We start from the raw sequence: 18,134 nt of genomic DNA, 5'->3' as shown, positions 1-18,134 counted from the left end.
CTCAGCAGCCATGACGTGTCCAGGGCCTTCTTGGAGGCTGGTGAGGGATCCTTCAGTGACTGTCGCAGCTGCCACTCACAAGGTGGCCGGAGGGCCACGGGGTGGGGGAAAGAGAGCAGCACATGGCTCTTCCTGGCCATGTGCTGCACAGCAGCATGCAGCACGTGCAACCTCATGCAGCCAGACCGAGTGGCACACAGATGCGGCAGCCAGCCCCAGCACACACCTGGGACCCTGTGGGTCACACACGCCCAGCCCGGGGTCGGGGGGGTCCAGCCGGGAGAAGCCCAGCCCCAAGGGCGCAGCCCTGACCCCACACAGCCCGAAGGGTGCTGCCCACAACACGCAATCACGGCTGCCCATGGGACACAGTAGCTGCCCCAGGGGAAGACACAACAGGCCCCCCACAGCACCCGTGGAACCCCAGGGGCCCCCAGGTCACCTCAGCCCCTCCCGTCTACTCCCAGGAGAATCCCCCCACACCAGCCACTCGTCCCCAGACGTCGTGGCACGTGAGGCGCTGGGAGGAGGGCACGGGGCGCCCAGAACACCATGGGGCAGGGCTCACTGACCATCTCACTATCGTCTGCTTCCTCTGCAGCAGGATGCCCTGCCTGCATGGGACCCTCCAGCCCCGTCCTGCCAGCGTCGAAGAACCAGGGCCCATTGCAGCGCTCCCAGGACCGCCACCACCTGCTCCGCTGCCACATCTGCACGATTGAGCGCTCACTTGCTTCTAAGATCCGCACAGAGGAGTGGCGGGAGCGGGTGGGGCCAGTACCTGGAGCGCTGCGACCATGTGTGCGCCCTCCTGGGCACAATCGCGGAGCGCATGGGCCCTCCACCACAGCACAGGTGGACCCCTCCGCCCCCCGCTGCTCCGCCTGCCGTGCCCAGCCCTCCTCCTGCTTCCGTCCCTGCTGTGCCCATGCCCCCTCCCGAGGCCCCCTGATCTCAGCACCTCTTGGTGCAGCCCGTCCCGACCCGGCACGAGGGGCACTGGGGCCATGGGGGCAGGAGAGGCCACCCCTCCCACCCATGAGGCCCTTCCTGATAGGAGCCCCCTTCCTCCCCCCTCCCAGTTAAGAGCCCCCCTCCTCTCCGCTCCCCACAGCCCACCCCCTTCCCCTTATAAATAAACCTGCATTACCTGTTAGCCGAGTGCATGATATATATTGAGAGGTGAGGGAAGGGTGCGGGGAAGGGGTGGTGATGGGAGCAGGAAGTGAGGACATGAGGGTCGGAGACGTAGGTGTGGCCTACTGTGGGGCCTGGTCGAGCAGCACCCAGAGGGCTTCCCGGATCCACACCCCAACACGTTTGGCCTGCAGGGTGGCGGCCGTCTGAGGCTGCTAGTAGGCCTGGCCTTCACCTGCCATCCACCCCGGGAAGAAGGCCTCCCCCTTCCCCTCAATGATATTGTGCAGCACGCAGCACGCCACTATGACCTCCGGGACATGCTGCACCCCCATTTCCAGGCAGAGCAGGAGGCACCTGAAGTGTGCCTTCACACGCCCGAAGGAGCACGCCACGGGGTTGCGGGCCCAGTCCAGGTAGGCATTGAAGGCGGCCTGGCTGCAGTCCAGTTGGCCTGTGTATGGCCGCATGAGCCAGGCCATCGGGGTAGGCCGCATCCCCCACAATGCAGACTGGCATGCTGCCGGACCCGACGGTGAGATCCTGTTGGGGGAAGTTGGTCTCTGCCTCCTGCCTGTGGCACAGGCCCAAGTGCCAGAAGATGCGGGCATCGTGGGCTTAGCCAGACCACCCCACATACATGTCTTGGAACTGGCCCTGGTGGTCCACGAGGGCCTGGAGCATCACTGAGCAGTATCCCTTTCAGTTGATGAACCGGGCCGCCCAGTGCTCCAGCACCCGGATGGGGACATGGGTCCCGTCCACGGCTCCCCTGCAGTTCGGGAACCCCATGGTGGTGAACCCGGCAAGGGTGGCGTCCAGATCATGGGGGCGGATGACCCTCTGAAGCAGCACATCATTGATGGCGCAGACGACCTGCAGAGGGGCACATGGGAGCACAGGGGATGCATGGAATGAGACGCAGTGAGTACATGGGCCCCATGGGGTGTGACCACTCCCCTTCAATGCCCCATCCCCCCACACATGCCAGGGTCCCCTTCCCCAGGGGTTCCCCCCCCTCCGCCGGCGGGGCTATGTTAGGGAAGGATGGCATGACCCCCTGGGTGCGGGGCTTTCCCCTGCCCCCACAGCCCTCCCCTGGCCTGGCCTCTTCCCTCCCCCGGGGTAGGCCCACAGGCCTCTGGGTGCCTTACCTGCCAGACGACCGCACTGATGGTGGACCTGTCCACCCTGACCTGGTTCCCCACGGAGCGGTAGCTGTCCGGGGTGGCCAGTTTCCAGAGCGTGATCATGACCCTCTTGTCCATGGGGATCGTGGGGCGCAGACCGGTGTCCTGCCTCCGGAGCACAGGGGTGAGCCAGGTGCAGAGCTCGTGGAAGATCCCCCTGCTCATCCGGAAGTTCTGCACCCAGTGCTGGTTGCCCCATTGTCCCAGCACCAGGTGTTCCCACCAGTCCCCACTTGTGTTGTGCCTCCACAGGTGCCTGTCAGTGGTGGGGTGGGGCTGCCTGGCAACAGCTGTGGCATCGATGCTGAGGGCCTGCAGGTGCTGCCGGTCTCCAGCTCCCGCTGGAGCACCGTGGCTTCCTAGTGCAGCTGCTCCACGGCCTCAATGATGGCTGTGAGGGGACACTGCTGGCCGGGGTCCTCCTCCGGCTCCATGGCTGAACGGGAGAAGGGGGGGCGAGGGTGCCCAGGGACACTTGCCAGGGGCTGTGGTGCCCTAGGCATCTAGAGGCGAGCTTTCACGGGCATGGCTGTGGCTCTCAGTCCCTCAAGGAGGTGCCTAAGCATGCAGCCACAGGGAAACGACCGTGCAGGGGTCCCTTTAAGCACGTTTCCCAGTGGGGGTCTAGCGCATGCCCACGGATGCCGTTGGTGACCTCTGGTGACACCGTGGCTGAAGTGGTTCCTGGGCTACATTCTTGTGCAAGGGTGTCCCGCCAGCGTGGATGCTTTCTTGCACAAGAACTCATCATTCTTGCGCTGCACTTCTGGCTGTGTGGATGCTCTCTTGCGCAAGAGAGTGTGTACAAGATATTCTTGCGCAAGAACCCACCAGTGTAGATATATGGGAGTGCTAATATAGACTGGCAGCTGACATTTTACACTTTGTAGTCTAGCACTGCTGCATAGGAGGTAAAAATGCTAATGTCTGGTTTATACCACTTGTGGTTTCTGTATAAGGAGTTAGTGTGCATGGGCTTGTTAATTGTTAAATGTGTAAAAAGAACAAGGGATTCTGTTGCCAGAAGCTGGTGGTGGGGAACTAATGACCCACAACAGGCACAGACAAAGTTTACCCATGCTGAAGGTAGGAGATAGGGAAACGCCACACAACAACAGTGCATACCATCACTCTCCCACCTCTCTAGCTCAGAAGTTTGGGCATTTAGGTTATTTTGTTGGGGTAAGAGGGATCCCTTAGTTTCCCTGCCTGAAGTTGTTCACTGTGGATTAAATAAATCATTGGATGAGAGTGAGTGACTCTGTAGCCTCATGGTTCCAGCACTCACCTGAGAGGTGGGAAACCCAGGATTCAGTTTCCCTGCTCCAATTTTTTTATTAATATAGATCTGTGGTCACCAACCAGGATATCGGAATCTATCAATAGATTTTGGAGCCTTTGACTGGTTTGGCCAGGAAGCTATCAAGTGCAGGTACTTCAGTTGCCCCTCTACCCACTGTCATGCTGCTCTTGCCCCCCTAAGAGCCTCCTGCTTGCTGTGCAGGATGTGGGAGGGAGAAGGGGGGGGGCACTGTGTCAGGGTGCCCCTCCTTTCTCCACTTCTGTACCATACCTCTACACATAGAAAAAGGGATGGAGGGAACTTGGCAATGCAAATCTCTGTCACTCACACGAGGGCTGTGTCTAGACTGCATCCCTTTTCCGTAAAAGGGATGCAAATTAGACACATCGCAATTGCAAATGATGCGGGGATTTAAATAAGGGATCTTTAGGAAAAGGCTTTATTTTCCGAAAGTTCCCCGTCTAGAATGGCGCTTTTTTCCGGCAAAGCTCCGAGCCAGAAAAAAGCAGCAGCCATGTTTATGCAAATGAAGCAGGGGGGATTTAAATCCCCGCTTCATTTGCAATTGCGATGTGTCTAATTTGCATCCCTTTTACGGAAAAGGGATTCAGTCTAGACACAGCCACTGTGCGTGTCTCCATCATTCTCACAAACACACACTGTCCTTCACTCTCATCTCCCATCCCAACTCAACGTGGGGGGTTCTTGTTACTTCTTTTACTCCTTGCAAAGTGTGTTGTTTTTGATTGTTGACTCCTCTGTGCATTTCATAGTTTTCATTTCTCTCTTACGCTTAAATGTAATTCTTCGAGGAGTGAGTTCTAAAATGCCTAACCTGTTGTGGCTGGAGTAATTATCCCTATGGTAATTGCTGCTCCTGGACTTGGCTGGCAAGTCCCTGCAGCCCCTGGGAAAGGCAGAACGGGGGGGGGTCTCCACATGCTATCCTTGCCTGCAGACACTATTCCTGCAGCTCCCATTCATCAGTATTGGGGAACCATGAGCAGTAGAAGCTGTGGGCTCAGTGTCTGTAGATGAGGGGCAGCACATGGCGCCATGAAGCCATTGCTGTACATGCCAGCTGCTTTCAGGAGTGGGCAGAAGTAAGCCTCGCTAACACCTTGGCTCCACCATCCAGAAGTCATCTCAGTCAAATGGTGCCCAGCCAGAGCCCGCTTCCTGAACCCCTGTTCCAGCCCTGAACCTCCTCCTGCACCCAACCTCCTGTCCCAGACCTTGCACCCTGAAACCCCTTCTGGACTCCAATCCTCCACCCTGGGCTAAGCCCAGAGCCCCTCCCACACTCCAAACTCCTTGGCCCAAGACCAAAGTCTGCACCCTTAACCCCCTGCCCCAATCTGGTGCAAGTGAGTGAGGAGGGGGGAGAAAGGATGGAGTGAGCAGGGTGAGGCCTGGGAGAAGGGGTGGAGCAGGGGCAGGGCCTCAAAGAAGAGGCAGGAAGGTAGGGGGGCATAGGTATTTGGGTCTGAGGTAGATGTTACATTGCACTTAAATTTAAAAAGTTTGGAGACCCCTGATACATGATTTATTCACAGTGCAACAGCTGTAACACATATCCCTGTAGACTTGGAGCAGCGGTCTCTGTATGCTGTGTCAAAGAGTCAAAGGCTGCTTAACCTGGCTGATTAGCCCATGTGCCCACAGCAAGTGGCATGTGTTCCTACTGATGATGCACATCTACACATGCCTTGGTGCACATAACAAAATTAATTCTAAACACAGATGGAAAAAAATGAGAGAGAACATTGACTAGGAGTGTGACAGGTTTGGATTGATATACATTCTAGAAAAAACTTAACTCTGCTGAAGAGCCTGGAAAAAGAAAATCGCAGGAGAGTGGCAGGGCCCTAGCATCCCACGTGACTTCCTTCCACACCCCCCCCCACATTACTTTGAACTGCAGAGTGTTACACCTCACGCGCCCATAACTAAGGTCTATGGCAAGACGACTGCGCATGCGCCAGCGTGTATAAGTTCCATAGCTCCCGCTTAGTTCCACGAGCTCATCAGCCGGCTGTGACAACACTTGTCAGCGCCCCTGCCAATAGTCGAATTCCCCTGTTCAGCTTCATTCTGGCGGAAGTGGTTCGGGACGCTAGAGGTGGAATTGCCCGTCTTCGGGTTTGGCTTCAGGGCTGTGTGGGCGGGGCAAAGTTCTTCCCGGGCCGGGATCCGAGCGGTTCTCGCGAGAGCTCTTCCTCTTCCTAGGCCGGCGCTGAGAAAGGTAGGTGCTTGGGCCCCCGCCGCAGCACCGTGTTTTGCCCGCTGTTGCCGCAGTACCGCGCCGAGCGGGCAGCAGTCCCTCTGGCCAACGCCGTCGGCTGAGGATGCGGCCGATTAGCGGCCCCCCGCGGCCCGATGGCCGCCCGGGAGCCCAGCGCACCCCGGCTGGAGTTGGGGGACACCGGCTCCGCGGGGCCTGTCTCGGCCGGGCAGAGCTCGGGCCTCCGTCAGCTCAGCCCAAGGGCCCGCGGGGGGGGGGGGCGCTCTGGGGCTTTTGAGCTCGCGGCCTCTGTATGGGGCCGGGATACGCGCGGTTCCTCCGTTCAGAGGCTGCCGCAGTGAATGAGCGCTCAGCGCGTGGGCTCCTGCCCTGCCCAGGCAGCAGCCCGCCGGCCCTGCAGCGCGGCGTGGCAGCTTCTGGCAGGAGCCTGTTCCCAAAGGTCTCGGACCTCCGTGACTCCAGTGCTCGCTCTTTCCCAGGTAACTGATCTGGGTCTGTCCAGTTGTGCGCCGCTTGTGAAGCTTCTCCCCTCACATTTGACCCGAAGATGAGTTGCTTAGTGAGAGGGATGAAGGGGCTAAATCACTGCCGTGTCCAGTTAGCCATAATGCAGAGCCAAGAGCTTTTAGTTAACAGTCACGTTTCTGCTGGCAATCTTTTAAATATTTCTGTTCTTTGGGTTGTAGAAAGGCCATGTTCAGTTCTAGCGCGAAGATTGTGAAGCCCAATGGCGAGAAGCCAGATGAATTTGAGTCTGGTATTTCTCAGGTAGGTCTGCTTACCCACACTGTCATTTAATAACTTTCAACTAGAAAAACTAATGGTCTTTTGTTTCAGGAGTGAGGTTAACTGCCTGAATAAATCTGTTTTTTAAGGACTGTAGGAGTTTGAAGTCTTTTGTTTTCTGTACAGACCAGGGATGTTACATATCGGTTAATTGAATAGTCGAATAACCATCATGAATTCTCTTCTATTGCTTAACTATTCTGAAGTACCCAGGCGCAGGGCTGACAGCCAGTGCTCTCCAGCCTGTTCCTGAGGAGCCCCTGCCACTCCTCTATCAGAGGCAGCAGCATGGGGGTGCCAGGCAGGAGCTGGTCTGCAAGGGGAGCCAGTTTAAAAACCCCATGCTGACCTGCTGCCTGTCACCCTGTGTTTCTGCCTCTGATACAAAGGCAGCAGCCCCTGGGCCGGGGGGAGAGGTTGAGCTCCAGGACCTGATGAGAGCCAGAACTGAGCTGGGCTGCCTGCCCACCTAGCTCCCAATACACTTCAAATGCAGAGCCGAAGTTTTAAGTCCCAGGCATCGCACAAGCCAGGATTGAGCCGTGCTGCTGGCCAGCCTGCTAAAAAATTTACTTGATGGGGGGGAATGCACATAGTCTATAACATTAACCTATAAGCTTTTGCTTTTTGGTTAACTGACTACACTATTGCATCCCTAAACTAAACACCTTATACTTCAGAGGGAGCTATAGGGACACAGTGAATGATGTATACATTCAGTGGTGAAGGTTAATTGTGCCTTACTCCATGGATAAGTTTTATGCCTAGAAACAATTTTACTTATACAGTCCTATAATGACTTCATAGTGGTTTTTTAAAGCAGATTAGTGCATATGAATGGGAAGATTAAATGACTGAAAAGAGAGAGCAACTTAGACTTGTCAGTAATCAAAATTGTTCTGACTTTTCTTTGTAGGCTCTTCTGGAGTTGGAGATGAACTCTGACTTAAAAGCTCAGCTGAGAGAGTTGAACATCACAGCAGCTAAGGTAGTTTTTTTTGTTTTTAAATTGCTCATCTAAGGGTACGTCTCCATAGTAGTGTTATTTTGGAATAACTGACACTATTTCAAAATAACAAAATGCACATCTACACAGCAAGCTATTATTTCAGAATAATGTCAAGATAGAGCACTTCTTATTCCCTTATTTTACTAGGAGTAAGGGAAGTTGAAGGAAGAGTGTTCTTCCTTTGACTTTCTGCTGTGTAGAAAGCATCACAAGCTGAATTAAGATATTTGACTTCAGGTACCCAATTGATGTAGCTGAAGTTGCATCTCTTAATTTGGCTTCTGCCCTGCTGTGTAGATGTGCCCTAAGTTCCCTCTAAGATGCTGCCACACAGCTACCTATTAAGCCCCATGCAGGGGTTCAGGGTGGCCTGGGTAGAGTGTTGTGGGGCATCCTCTTGCCTGGGAGTAGCCTGCATCCCAAGCCCTCATCCTCTTGCACCCCAGCCCTCTGCCCCCATGCTGAGCCTCTTCCCACAGTCCAAGCTCTTGGACAGTGTGTGGTGGGAGCAGGGCCATGTGCAGAATGCCTTGTTATGTGCACCAGTGATACATAACAAAAGTCATTCTGCACAGGACATAAAATATTAGTGGGACCACTGTTTCTCGTGTGATGTTGCCAACTGAAAATATAATATATTGGCGTGTCTCTTAAATAGATATTAATATGTATGTGACAGGTGGTCAACAAGTTTGAGTTAAAGATAAATGCAAGACTTCATGGGATTGTCTTGCTCAATCTTGTGACTTACTGGGAAGAGGCAAACTTGAAGCTTTGTAATCCTCTTTATTGGGGCTGATTAGTGTATGTTTTTTTTTTTAAAAGTACAGTTTGTCTTCAAAGGGGCTGCAAAAAAAAATCATTGGTGCATCCATAATTCTGTCTTTGGGTGAGTTGAGAAATAGCTAATTTAATAAGTGTAAAAACTACCTTCTCAGACTATTTGCAGGCCTGGATGTGAAAATCCAAATGACTGACTTTGCTATTGCTAAAGTTGCAATTGCAGAATCTTCATCAATGAAATGCGAGCTAGAATGGTCTTATCGAACAGCTCTGTGCCTAAGAGGAGCAAATTAACTTGTCCATGTAATTAAAAATAAACCAACTCACATTACGTAAAACAGGAATAGATTAAGATCCCAGTATCACATTAACATTTTATCATGTCCCCCTCGATCTTCTCTTTTCTAAACTAAACAAACCCAATTCCTTCAGCCTTCCCTCATAGGTCATGTTCTCTAGACCTTTAATCATGCTCGTTGCTCTTCTGTGGACCCTCTCCAATTTCTCCACATCTTTCTTGAAATGCCGTGCCCAGAACTGGACACAATATTCCAACTGAGGCCTAACCAGCGCAGACTGGAGTGGAAGAATGACTTCTCATGTCTTGCTCACAACACACCTGTTAATGCATCACAGAATCATGTTGCTTTCTTTGCAACAGTATCACACTGCCGACTCATATTCAACTTGTGGTCCACTATAACTTCTAGATCCCTTTCTGCCGTACTCCTTCCTAGACAGACGCTTCCCATTCTGTATGTATGAAACTGATTGTTCCTTCCTAAATGGAGCACTTTGCATTTGTCTTTATTAAACTTCATCCTATTTACCTCAGACCATTTCTCCAATTTGTCCAGGTCATTTTGAATTATGACCCTATCCTCCAGATTAGTCGCAATCCCTCCCAGCTTGGTATCTGCAAACTTAATAAGCGTGCTTTCTATACCAATATCTAAATCGTTGATGAAGATATTGAACAGAGCCGGTCCCAAACAGACCCCTGCGAAACCTCACTTGTTATGCCTTTCCAGCAGGATTGTGAACCAATAATAACAGTTTTTATATCCCTAATGGTTCTTATGCAAACCTGCTAGGCAATATACCTGTGCAGAGCCTGGAATTCAGTAAACAAATCAGAAGATGCAAATGGAATTGTGGACTTAAAGCAAGCTCCTGAGAGTGGCTGGGGTATGCATGCTGATTTGGGCCTGAATCTGTCTCTGAAGCTTGCTCTTGAAGTGTGGGTACTTGTGCCAAGATGGCTGTTCTCAGTGAGTTAAAAGGGGCTATTGTTGAACAGATTCTGAAAAAGTGAGGAACACGTGCATTTTAATACCCAACATGGGCATCCACTGAGGTGGCTCTCATGGTTCTACCCAGATGGCTTATAAGAGCATAACCGAGGAATAATTATATAAACTCCTATTCCATGATGTGATCCCCAGCAGTAAGGTTGGTGAGGGAAGCACTACCACTTTCTAATACTTGATAATTTATCAGAAAAATTGTTCTGCATTGTTGATCATATTAACGTGTTTATACAAAATACTACAAAAATATGAAACTCAGTTACATCTATTGATCTACCAAGATCCATACTAACTTAATATTTGTATCTTTTTGTAGAAGACAGTGAAGTGTGTTTAGGAAAACAACCTGTTAGGCTGATTTATTTTTCTCCTTCCATGTGGGCCAAGGGTAAAGATGTTTTATTTGATCTCCACGCAAACTCGATGAAATTCTGTTAGACTCGCCCAGCAATTCTGTTAGACTAGCCCCGTGTTTCTCAACTTTTTTTTTAATATAAAGTACCCCTTTAAAAAAAGAAAAGTACCCCCAGTCCTTACAGTTTTCGGACACAATTTTTTTGTACTATTGCAACACATTCGTTCAAACAACTTAATCGTAGCTGGGCAGGCAATGAAATTTTTGGGTGTAAAAAGTAAAAAAATAACAAAGCACTGTAAAACTTCACTTTTCTCCAAATTTCAGTTGTTGATGTACCCCCCTCCCCCCCCCAAGACTTCTCAAGTACTCCTAAGGGTACTCCTACCACTGGTTGAGAAACACTAGATTAGGTAACCATTCAGGCTACAGATTTGTGTCTACTTTTGTGAGATTCACTTGTTTTGAAAGGGGCAGTAACTCTGAATTGTAACAATCCCTTGTTACGTAGGTGATACTAACCTCATGGGTGGAAAAAGTCCATTTTATATAGCAATTCATAATCCCAACAAATGCATTTCAGCAAAGCTTATATGGGGAAAAATTGCCTGTATTGTTTAATGGAGAGTTGGCCTGTGTTCCAGGGATTTAAAATCAAATGTAACTAAAGTGTGTATGTTTTCTCTTCTCTCTTAGGAAATTGAAGTAGGGGGTGGTAGAAAAGCAATCATAATCTTTGTACCAGTTCCTCAGCTGAAATCTTTCCAGAAGATCCAGGTCCGACTAGTTCGTGAGCTGGAGAAAAAATTCAGTGGCAAGCATGTGGTGTTCATTGCTCAGGTAAACAGTTGACTATTTGTGATTTATTGTTCTATCTGTGTTCGTGCCCTGACCCTAATCAGGCTGGGGAAGTAAACATAGTGCATGTGTTTTGTGGCTGTAGATTAAATCCCTTTCTACCTGTGTTTTCACATAAGTCTCCATTATTTACTAGGGCTTCAATACTGTAGTATTCACTGCATAGTCTTACAGTATTGGAACTCTTAACACACGCACCTTCCCAGTTAAACAATGAAGCTTTTCAACACAAGAGATGCATCCTGTGATGTACTGGTTTAACTACAGGGATGTTTTGTGCCTAAACCAGTGTGAAGTTCTATGTGGGCATTCTAATTTTAGAATGTTGTTTTAAGCTAAACCAGGGTCACTCTTACCCATGCAGAACCTTATCTTGGTTTATCTCCTGGGGGGTGGGTGGGGGGGTGGTGTGGTGTGTGGGTGTGTGTGTGTGTGTGTTTTTTTTAAGAGTAAATGTGTCGGATATGACTTCCTCAGACACAGCACAGGTGTACAAAGAACTGACACTGGGAGCAGAGTACTAACAATCTTGAGATTAATGTAGCAGGAAATCGCAGTGGGCAAAAGTCGCAGAAGGGTATTTTAGTAGCTGTTTCTAGATGGGTCTCTTCTCCTTTCCATATGGGAAAACGGATTATCTTGGCTATTAGCGCTATTAAATGTCAGTTACTCAAACTGGTAGGTTTGGGCAAAGTCTTTGAACTTCTTTCCCCTGAATGTGTGTGTGTGTGTGGGGGGGGGGGGGGGGGGCATGAGCATTTGAGATTTTTCACAATGCGCTGCAGACATTGAATTGATTATAAAGCTGAACTTTTAACAGTTGGAATGTGGCTTGGGCTATTCCTCAAGCTTTCTTTCATGCTGTGTGGAAACAATTGTAGGACTTATGCAGGCAAGTGGTAACCCCTGAAAAACTTCAGACTTTCAATATCCATCTGAAAATGTAATTCTGAGATTAGTGACTAAATGTTTCATGAGGCTTGATATCACTACTTTTCACAGAGAAGGATTTTGCCAAAACCAACAAGAAAAAGCCGTACAAAAAACAAGCAAAAACGTCCCAGGAGGTAAGTAACTTTAATGCTGAAATGTGTGCCTTTCTCCTATGCGACTTGTATAACAGCCGTTTAGATCATAAGTAAGGGATCTGAGGAATAAATACAGATAAATACACTTGGGCATTGATTCTGCAAAAACTCAGTCTAAATGCTTTTGTGCCTGATTTTCTGGCCTTACATGGAAACTGATGCAACATTTTAACTATGTTGTACATATTTTTCAATCTCCATTACATCTACTTTTTTCCTTCTACAGTACTTGGTAGCAAAATATTTGCTAAAAGAAGTTACAGAACTTCTTTCTTTTCCCTGATCTGCCCAGCTACTATGTCTGTGACCATCTTGGAAATCAGCGAGCTAAACAATGTATCTAAACTGAGTAATTTTAAGTGGGTTGTATTCCTCCCACCCTCCCCTTGACCAATAACTTTATGTTAATGAGTTCATGTCCTTTCCCTGGATGGTCATCTGCACAACAAATAATTCAGTGCAAGGAGTTATGTACTGGTACTGATTAGGCAAGGTACAGTTTTAATGATCTGTGTGCATGCTGAAGAATGTAGCTATGACCCATCCATTTATTTTGCCTTAAGAGAGTGTGTGTGTGTGTGTGTGTGTGTGTGTGTGGAATTTGAGTCAATTTACTTTTATAGTTGTGCTTGTTGCTAGGATGAGTTGTGGGGGGGAAGAGGAGGCTGGGCCTGTATGGGAATATGTGATCCAGGAGGGACTTTATTATTTATTTATCTTTTAATTTGGTGTAGAGCTAAACCAAGGGTGGGCAATATTGTTTTGTTTTTTTGCCGGGGGCCACTTCAAAAACAAAAGGGGCAGAGCCAGGATGCTTTGCCCTCCTCCCTACTCCCAGGCCCTAATCAGCCTGGGGTCAGTGAAGCAGCAGGGTCTCTGCAGGCCTTTTGCCCACCCCTGAGCTAAACTCTAACGCAGAGGTGGGGAACTTTTTTGGGGCCAGGGGCTGCTGGCCTACAGAAAAATTGGGAGTGGGGGGGCATACACAAGTTTAAAAAAAAAAAAAAAACTCACTGACATGGCCCCATCTGAGAATGAGACACTCTTCTCATTCTGCTTGTACATAAGAGCCTAGGGGGGCCAGCCTAGAAGATTTTGTGTTCCAGTCCTGTGGTGGGATAGTGTGGGGGCTGGAGTGCCAGCAAAGGCTCCTCAACGTTAGGGAGGCCCCTGAGCCCTGGGGGCCGAATCTAGGGGCCTGAGGTCCCTCCCCCGCTCTGAAGAGTTGTCACAAAAAAAGTGTCATTGGCTCTCAATTCAAATCCGAGTAACAGTTGCTTTTGCCAAACATTTCTCTAGCTAGTTGGTCTGCCTGAAATTGTGGACTACTGTCTGTATTCAATGATACAAGTATCAAGTGCAAATGACTCATTCTGGGGTGCAATGTCAAGGATCACACTTCATGCTCCGGAACATGTGTAAATGGGTAGTCAATGAACTTAATAGGGCACATAACAGTAATATTTGATCCTTGCAGGATGGATTTGATTAGTGATTTAAATCACTAGTCTAGAACACTCACTTTGAACATAATTTTCTACATAAAAGTGCATTCTTGTTGGTTTGTCATACATCAGCTGTGGCCAACCCATGGCTCATGAGCATCATGCTCCTCCCCCCCTCCCTCCCCAAAGTGCAGCTTGTAAAGCCCCTAGAAACAGCCCCTGGTTCCCTGTGCTCACTGGGTGCTGGGGAGCCATCTGGTGCGTTGAAGCAAAATGGCGCCAGCCAACTGGACCCTGATGTGGGCAAAAAGCCAACGTGAGGGTTTTTTAAAGGGGCAGTGTCTTTTTTCCTCAACAACCTTCTCCTTCTCCCTTGTCTCCCCCTATATATGCTATATAACTATTTTGGCCCTTTGCGTATAATGGGTTGGCCACTCCGTCATACATACCTTCACAATTCACAGATGCAGGTTATATTTTTAGAAGTTACACTACATTTTTGAACAGTGATTTATTTTGAAAACTTTAGATTCATTTTCTGATATATCTGTAAAACTAGTGATTATTTGGTTATTTCATTTACCAAAGGTAATTGAATCAGATCTTTAGGAAGTCATTCAGAGGTGAAATATCTCCAATTCCACAGGTGAATAATTAATATTTGGAGGATTTTCTTGCCATGCTGTGTTAGGAGAAGGAGGAAATCACCAAATAGACATTTAAATTGTTTTATTTAACTAAAACAACATTGTGTATTCTGAATGTTTTTTCCCTTCAACAGCAAACATAATATCTTAACAAACAAGCATATGAATTTTTGAAGTTAAACATCCAAGTTTTGTTAAAATTAACTAAAATAGTTAAATATTTTTTTAAACAAATTAAATTGACTTTCAGGTCAGCATGAGAAACGTAAAATATTAGCTTCTATTCATTGAACTTATTGAAACTTTGCACTTTTAGAGAGAGGGAAAGGATTGACTGTACACAAATTTGCAGAGGGGCATTTCTTTATTCAGTCATTCACACATTCATTTGTTTTTGTTAACAAACATCTTATCTCTGGAGAGACAAATCCACAATTTTGAGAAGTGCATCTCTGATAGTATCTTCTAGACCTGTGGTGTCCAACATGCTAGCCGCTAGTCACATGTGGCTATTTGGTTGGTTAAATGTGTCTCGTTCACGATAGCAGTAGCCCCTATAGTGGCTACTGTCAAACTGGTTGGACACTTCAGTTCTAGACTCTACACTGAGTCCCATTGGTTAGGTAGATTAACCTATATCTATACAGAAGCCCCATAAGATTGGGTTTCTAATCTATGGACTACTAGAAATCATTTACGAAACTTTTCTTAAATTACTAAGGGCCATTGCCCCCTGTTTCCTATGCTCGCTAACCCCCCTCTTTGGGGATAGGCAGCCCTGGCCACCATGGAGGACTGGGCCGAGGCATGGCAGCTCTGGACTGGCTCGTCTCTTTCTCGTTTGGCCAGCCACCGGGGAATTAGGCCGAGGGCATGACTGGCCCAGCTCTCTCCCTCTGGCCTGGCTTCCAGGAATTGGGCTGGACCGAGGAATCCCTAGCTCTCCCCAGCCACAGGAAGGGACCGGGCCTCGCTTTTCCCCTGACTGGCCACTTCCTCATCCCTTGCTTCTCCCCTCCCTTCCCCCTCTCCCCCTGCCACATTCCTACTCTCTGACCAGGACCAAGCAGTGCTGGGCCTTGCCTCCCTCTTTCCCCCCCCCCCCCCCCCCCCCCTGCTGCTGCTGCTGGGGTATTGGACTGGGCTAAGGTCATGGTTCTTCTTTCCTTCCCTTCGGTTCCGAAGCTGCCCTGGCTCTCTCTCCTTCTCTCCCCCCCCGCTGGCCGCCAAGCATCAGAGAAGGGCTGTAGGATGCAGAGTAACATGATGACAGCAGGAAAAGGGTGGTGTTTATATTTATTAAAAAAAAAAGACATGAATTGGAATTAATAATCTCTCATCATGGAAAAGGGATTTTTGAGCTATGATGTGTCTTAATAAAACTTAAGTTTTTCTCCAAGCATTTTTATCAAATCTGATTTTTTTTTTTAAAAGGTCAAGAACCATGATTTTATTTAATGTTTTTATCCAACTTGGGTCCTTGAGATGTAGAAAAATGTTATCAGACGTTGCACCAATAAAGCTGTGGGTGGGGGAAACTTTCATTATCATTTCTTTTGAAATGATGACTTCTTCAAAACCCACTAGAAATGAGGGTTCTATAATGGAACACACACTTAACACTGCAAGGTGTGTGTGGGGGGGATAATCCAATATTTTTGCTAAAATTACAGGTTGACACATCCTATTTAATGCTGTGAATACACTATTAATCTTCATTTGAGGAAGTACTGATCACAACTACAGGTGGCAGCTATATATAAACTTGATAACATAAATACAACTTGCTTACATTTGAATAATAAAGCACTGATAGAAATAGTACATGTTAATTGTGACTTTCACTTCCAAATGCCAAATTCTGGTCATATTACCATGTATCTGGCTACTGAAATAGCTGTTGAGGTGAACTGTGAGATGGTCACCACTAACTTTTTTTGATATGATGGACTACAGAATTCATCTGTGGGCTGGTACATAAGTTGTGTTAATGTGTGATGTGGTGGTGTGGTTGTTTTTGTTTTTATAAACACTGGATTTATGGTGGTATCTCTTGGGGCTGAATATAAGGGGAATTATGTTTTATAGCTAGAATAAACTTGCCTAACCCTTTGAGGGTTTAATTTAAAATGTTGCATTTCAGCCGTACGCTTACTGCAGTACATGATGCCATTCTCGAAGATCTGGTCTTCCCTAGTGAAATTGTAGGCAAGAGAATCCGCGTGAAACTGGACGGCAGCAGACTCATAAAGGTCCATTTGGACAAAGCACAACAGAACAATGTTGAACACAAGGTAAAGAACTAAATTTTAAACTCTGTTGTGAAACCAGTTGTGATGAGGAATTGTAGCTGAGCATAAAGCTCAAAAGTGCTGCTGTGGCAATGGTGTGAGAACACCCTGATTTTTAATGACATTTTGGACTAAAGAGATGCTAGTAGAAATTTTAAAATCAGGCTTTAGTTTTACTTCATTTGACTACTTTATACTCTCCCTTCGATTATCTGGGCTTGCGAGGACCTTTTTCCTAGTTGTTCCTGCTTGGTATGAAGTAGTAGACAAGAGGTTTACTTATTTTTAAATGAAACACTTGATCTTCCAAGCCAGTGTACCAGGTCATAAGCAACATTCTCTCCGGGAGGCTTCACAAGCATTCAACTTACAGGGAGCACATACATGTGTGGCTCTGCTTCCTTTATAGTTTGAACAGCTCTGAAAGTCCTGCTGGTAAATTTGTTGTCCATTAATGGGTTTAGTCTTAATTTTAATATGGAAGAATTGTCATCAGTTTAGTACTTCATGTAGTCTAATTTAGTGCTGGTACATGTAACTTAAAGAAAACTTGCTTATAATGAGTGGGAAGCCTATCCTTTCCAATTGATAAAGGATATCTTGGCAATTATTTAGGATGACTATACAAATCAAATGTAGAATAAGATGAATTTTGAATGCTATAGATATTCAGGAACTGATTTCATCTGCCATTGTCACCAATGTGGATAGAGCCACAAGTAACCTACTGAAAGCAAACTAATACTGTTAAACTTTCTTTCTAGGTGGAAACATTTTCTGGTGTCTACAAGAAGCTCACGGGCAAAGATGTTATTTTTGAGTTCCCAGAATTCCAGCTGTAAAGTACAAGAATGACTGAATAAACAGTTTAATTGTTCATATATCTTAAGCCATTTCATTAAACTAAATTTTTCTGTAAAAGCATACTGCAGAAGGAGAGGGTAGCTAGCTTAGGGACTGATAATATTTTGGCTATAGAGCCTTCCAGTTAAATGAGTTGCATCTATTAAAAGTGAGTAACAGCTCGTGTCACAGAATCTAATGGTAAACGAAAGACTTTAGTTTCTTGTCCATATCCTAAATCACACACGGCCTTAGTAGGGAAGTAAACTAAATCAGACCTGAATAAAATTTCCTTTTGTGAAGATGAAGAGGTCTGGCAGAGTTGTGTACAGAAACTTTAAACTCCTGAGTTTTGCACTTGTTGAAGACACTCTGCTAGAATGGAAACCTACAATTCCCAGGTTGGTGGAAACACTAACTTGGATGGTAAATACTCTGGCTTTAGCTATGATAGCCTTATATGGAATGGAGGTAAATAACTCATTTGTTCATGGAACACTCCTAAACACGTAGTTCAAAGGTCACAAGGCTAAAGAATGAGCAGTGTCCTTCCTTGCAGATTAAGCTGTCTTGTTTTCCCATTAGCAGTTATCCTGCCACTTACAGCAGACTACAATGAAAAGCGTCTAGCTCTGCTCTTGCAAGTCTGTAGGATACCAAAATAGGTAAACATACTTGTTTCTAGTGGCTTCAGAGCTGGACGTCTGTGCTAGATGACAGGAGGTTTGTCAGTGGGATTGGTTTCTAGTGGTATGGTGAAGCCTACACTGTTTGTTTCAACAGCTTGAGACATTACCAACACTTCTGAAAGACAGATGTAGTGCCTCTGAAATGGGTGACTTGT

At 47.4% G+C, this 18,134-nt stretch overlaps 1 protein-coding gene and 1 long non-coding RNA gene across 3 annotated transcripts in view; one reads left to right on the top strand and one right to left on the bottom strand.

Annotated features, from left to right (window-relative positions):
* Positions 1-5,762: 5,762 nt before the first annotated feature.
* Positions 5,763-17,324, top strand: RPS7 (ribosomal protein S7). Its single transcript, XM_075923539.2, has 7 exons — positions 5,763-5,875; positions 6,562-6,643; positions 7,578-7,649; positions 10,815-10,958; positions 11,979-12,043; positions 16,300-16,450; positions 17,212-17,324. The coding sequence occupies exons 2-7, from the start codon at positions 6,569-6,571 to the stop codon at positions 17,287-17,289; spliced, it is 585 nt and encodes a 194-aa protein (XP_075779654.1). The 5' UTR covers positions 5,763-5,875; positions 6,562-6,568; the 3' UTR covers positions 17,290-17,324.
* LOC142827782 (uncharacterized) overlaps positions 15,253-18,134 on the bottom strand; it is a 70,776-nt gene continuing 67,894 nt past the window's right edge. For both annotated transcript variants that reach the window (XR_012902536.2, XR_012902537.2), the window contains one exon: positions 15,253-15,400. This is a non-coding gene — a long non-coding RNA (uncharacterized LOC142827782). The remainder of the gene's footprint in view (positions 15,401-18,134) is intronic.

This window comes from Pelodiscus sinensis, chromosome 3 (assembly GCF_052426305.1).
Source record: "Pelodiscus sinensis isolate ZL-2025 chromosome 3, ASM5242630v1, whole genome shotgun sequence".
Lineage (NCBI taxonomy): Eukaryota > Metazoa > Chordata > Testudines > Trionychidae > Pelodiscus > Pelodiscus sinensis.
Note: the sequence above shows the minus strand (reverse complement) of the source record. Positions and strands in the feature narration are given on the sequence as shown.

Excerpts from the sequence above, each read along its gene's own strand:
- RPS7 (XM_075923539.2), top strand. The coding sequence starts at position 6,569 with ATGTTCAGTTCTAGCGCGAAGATTGTGAAGCCCAATGGCGAGAAGCCA. Across the intron at positions 7,650-10,814 it reads TGAACATCACAGCAGCTAAG|GAAATTGAAGTAGGGGGTGG; the intron begins GTAGTTTTTTTT and ends CTTCTCTCTTAG. Across the intron at positions 10,959-11,978 it reads ATGTGGTGTTCATTGCTCAG|AGAAGGATTTTGCCAAAACC; the intron begins GTAAACAGTTGA and ends TACTTTTCACAG.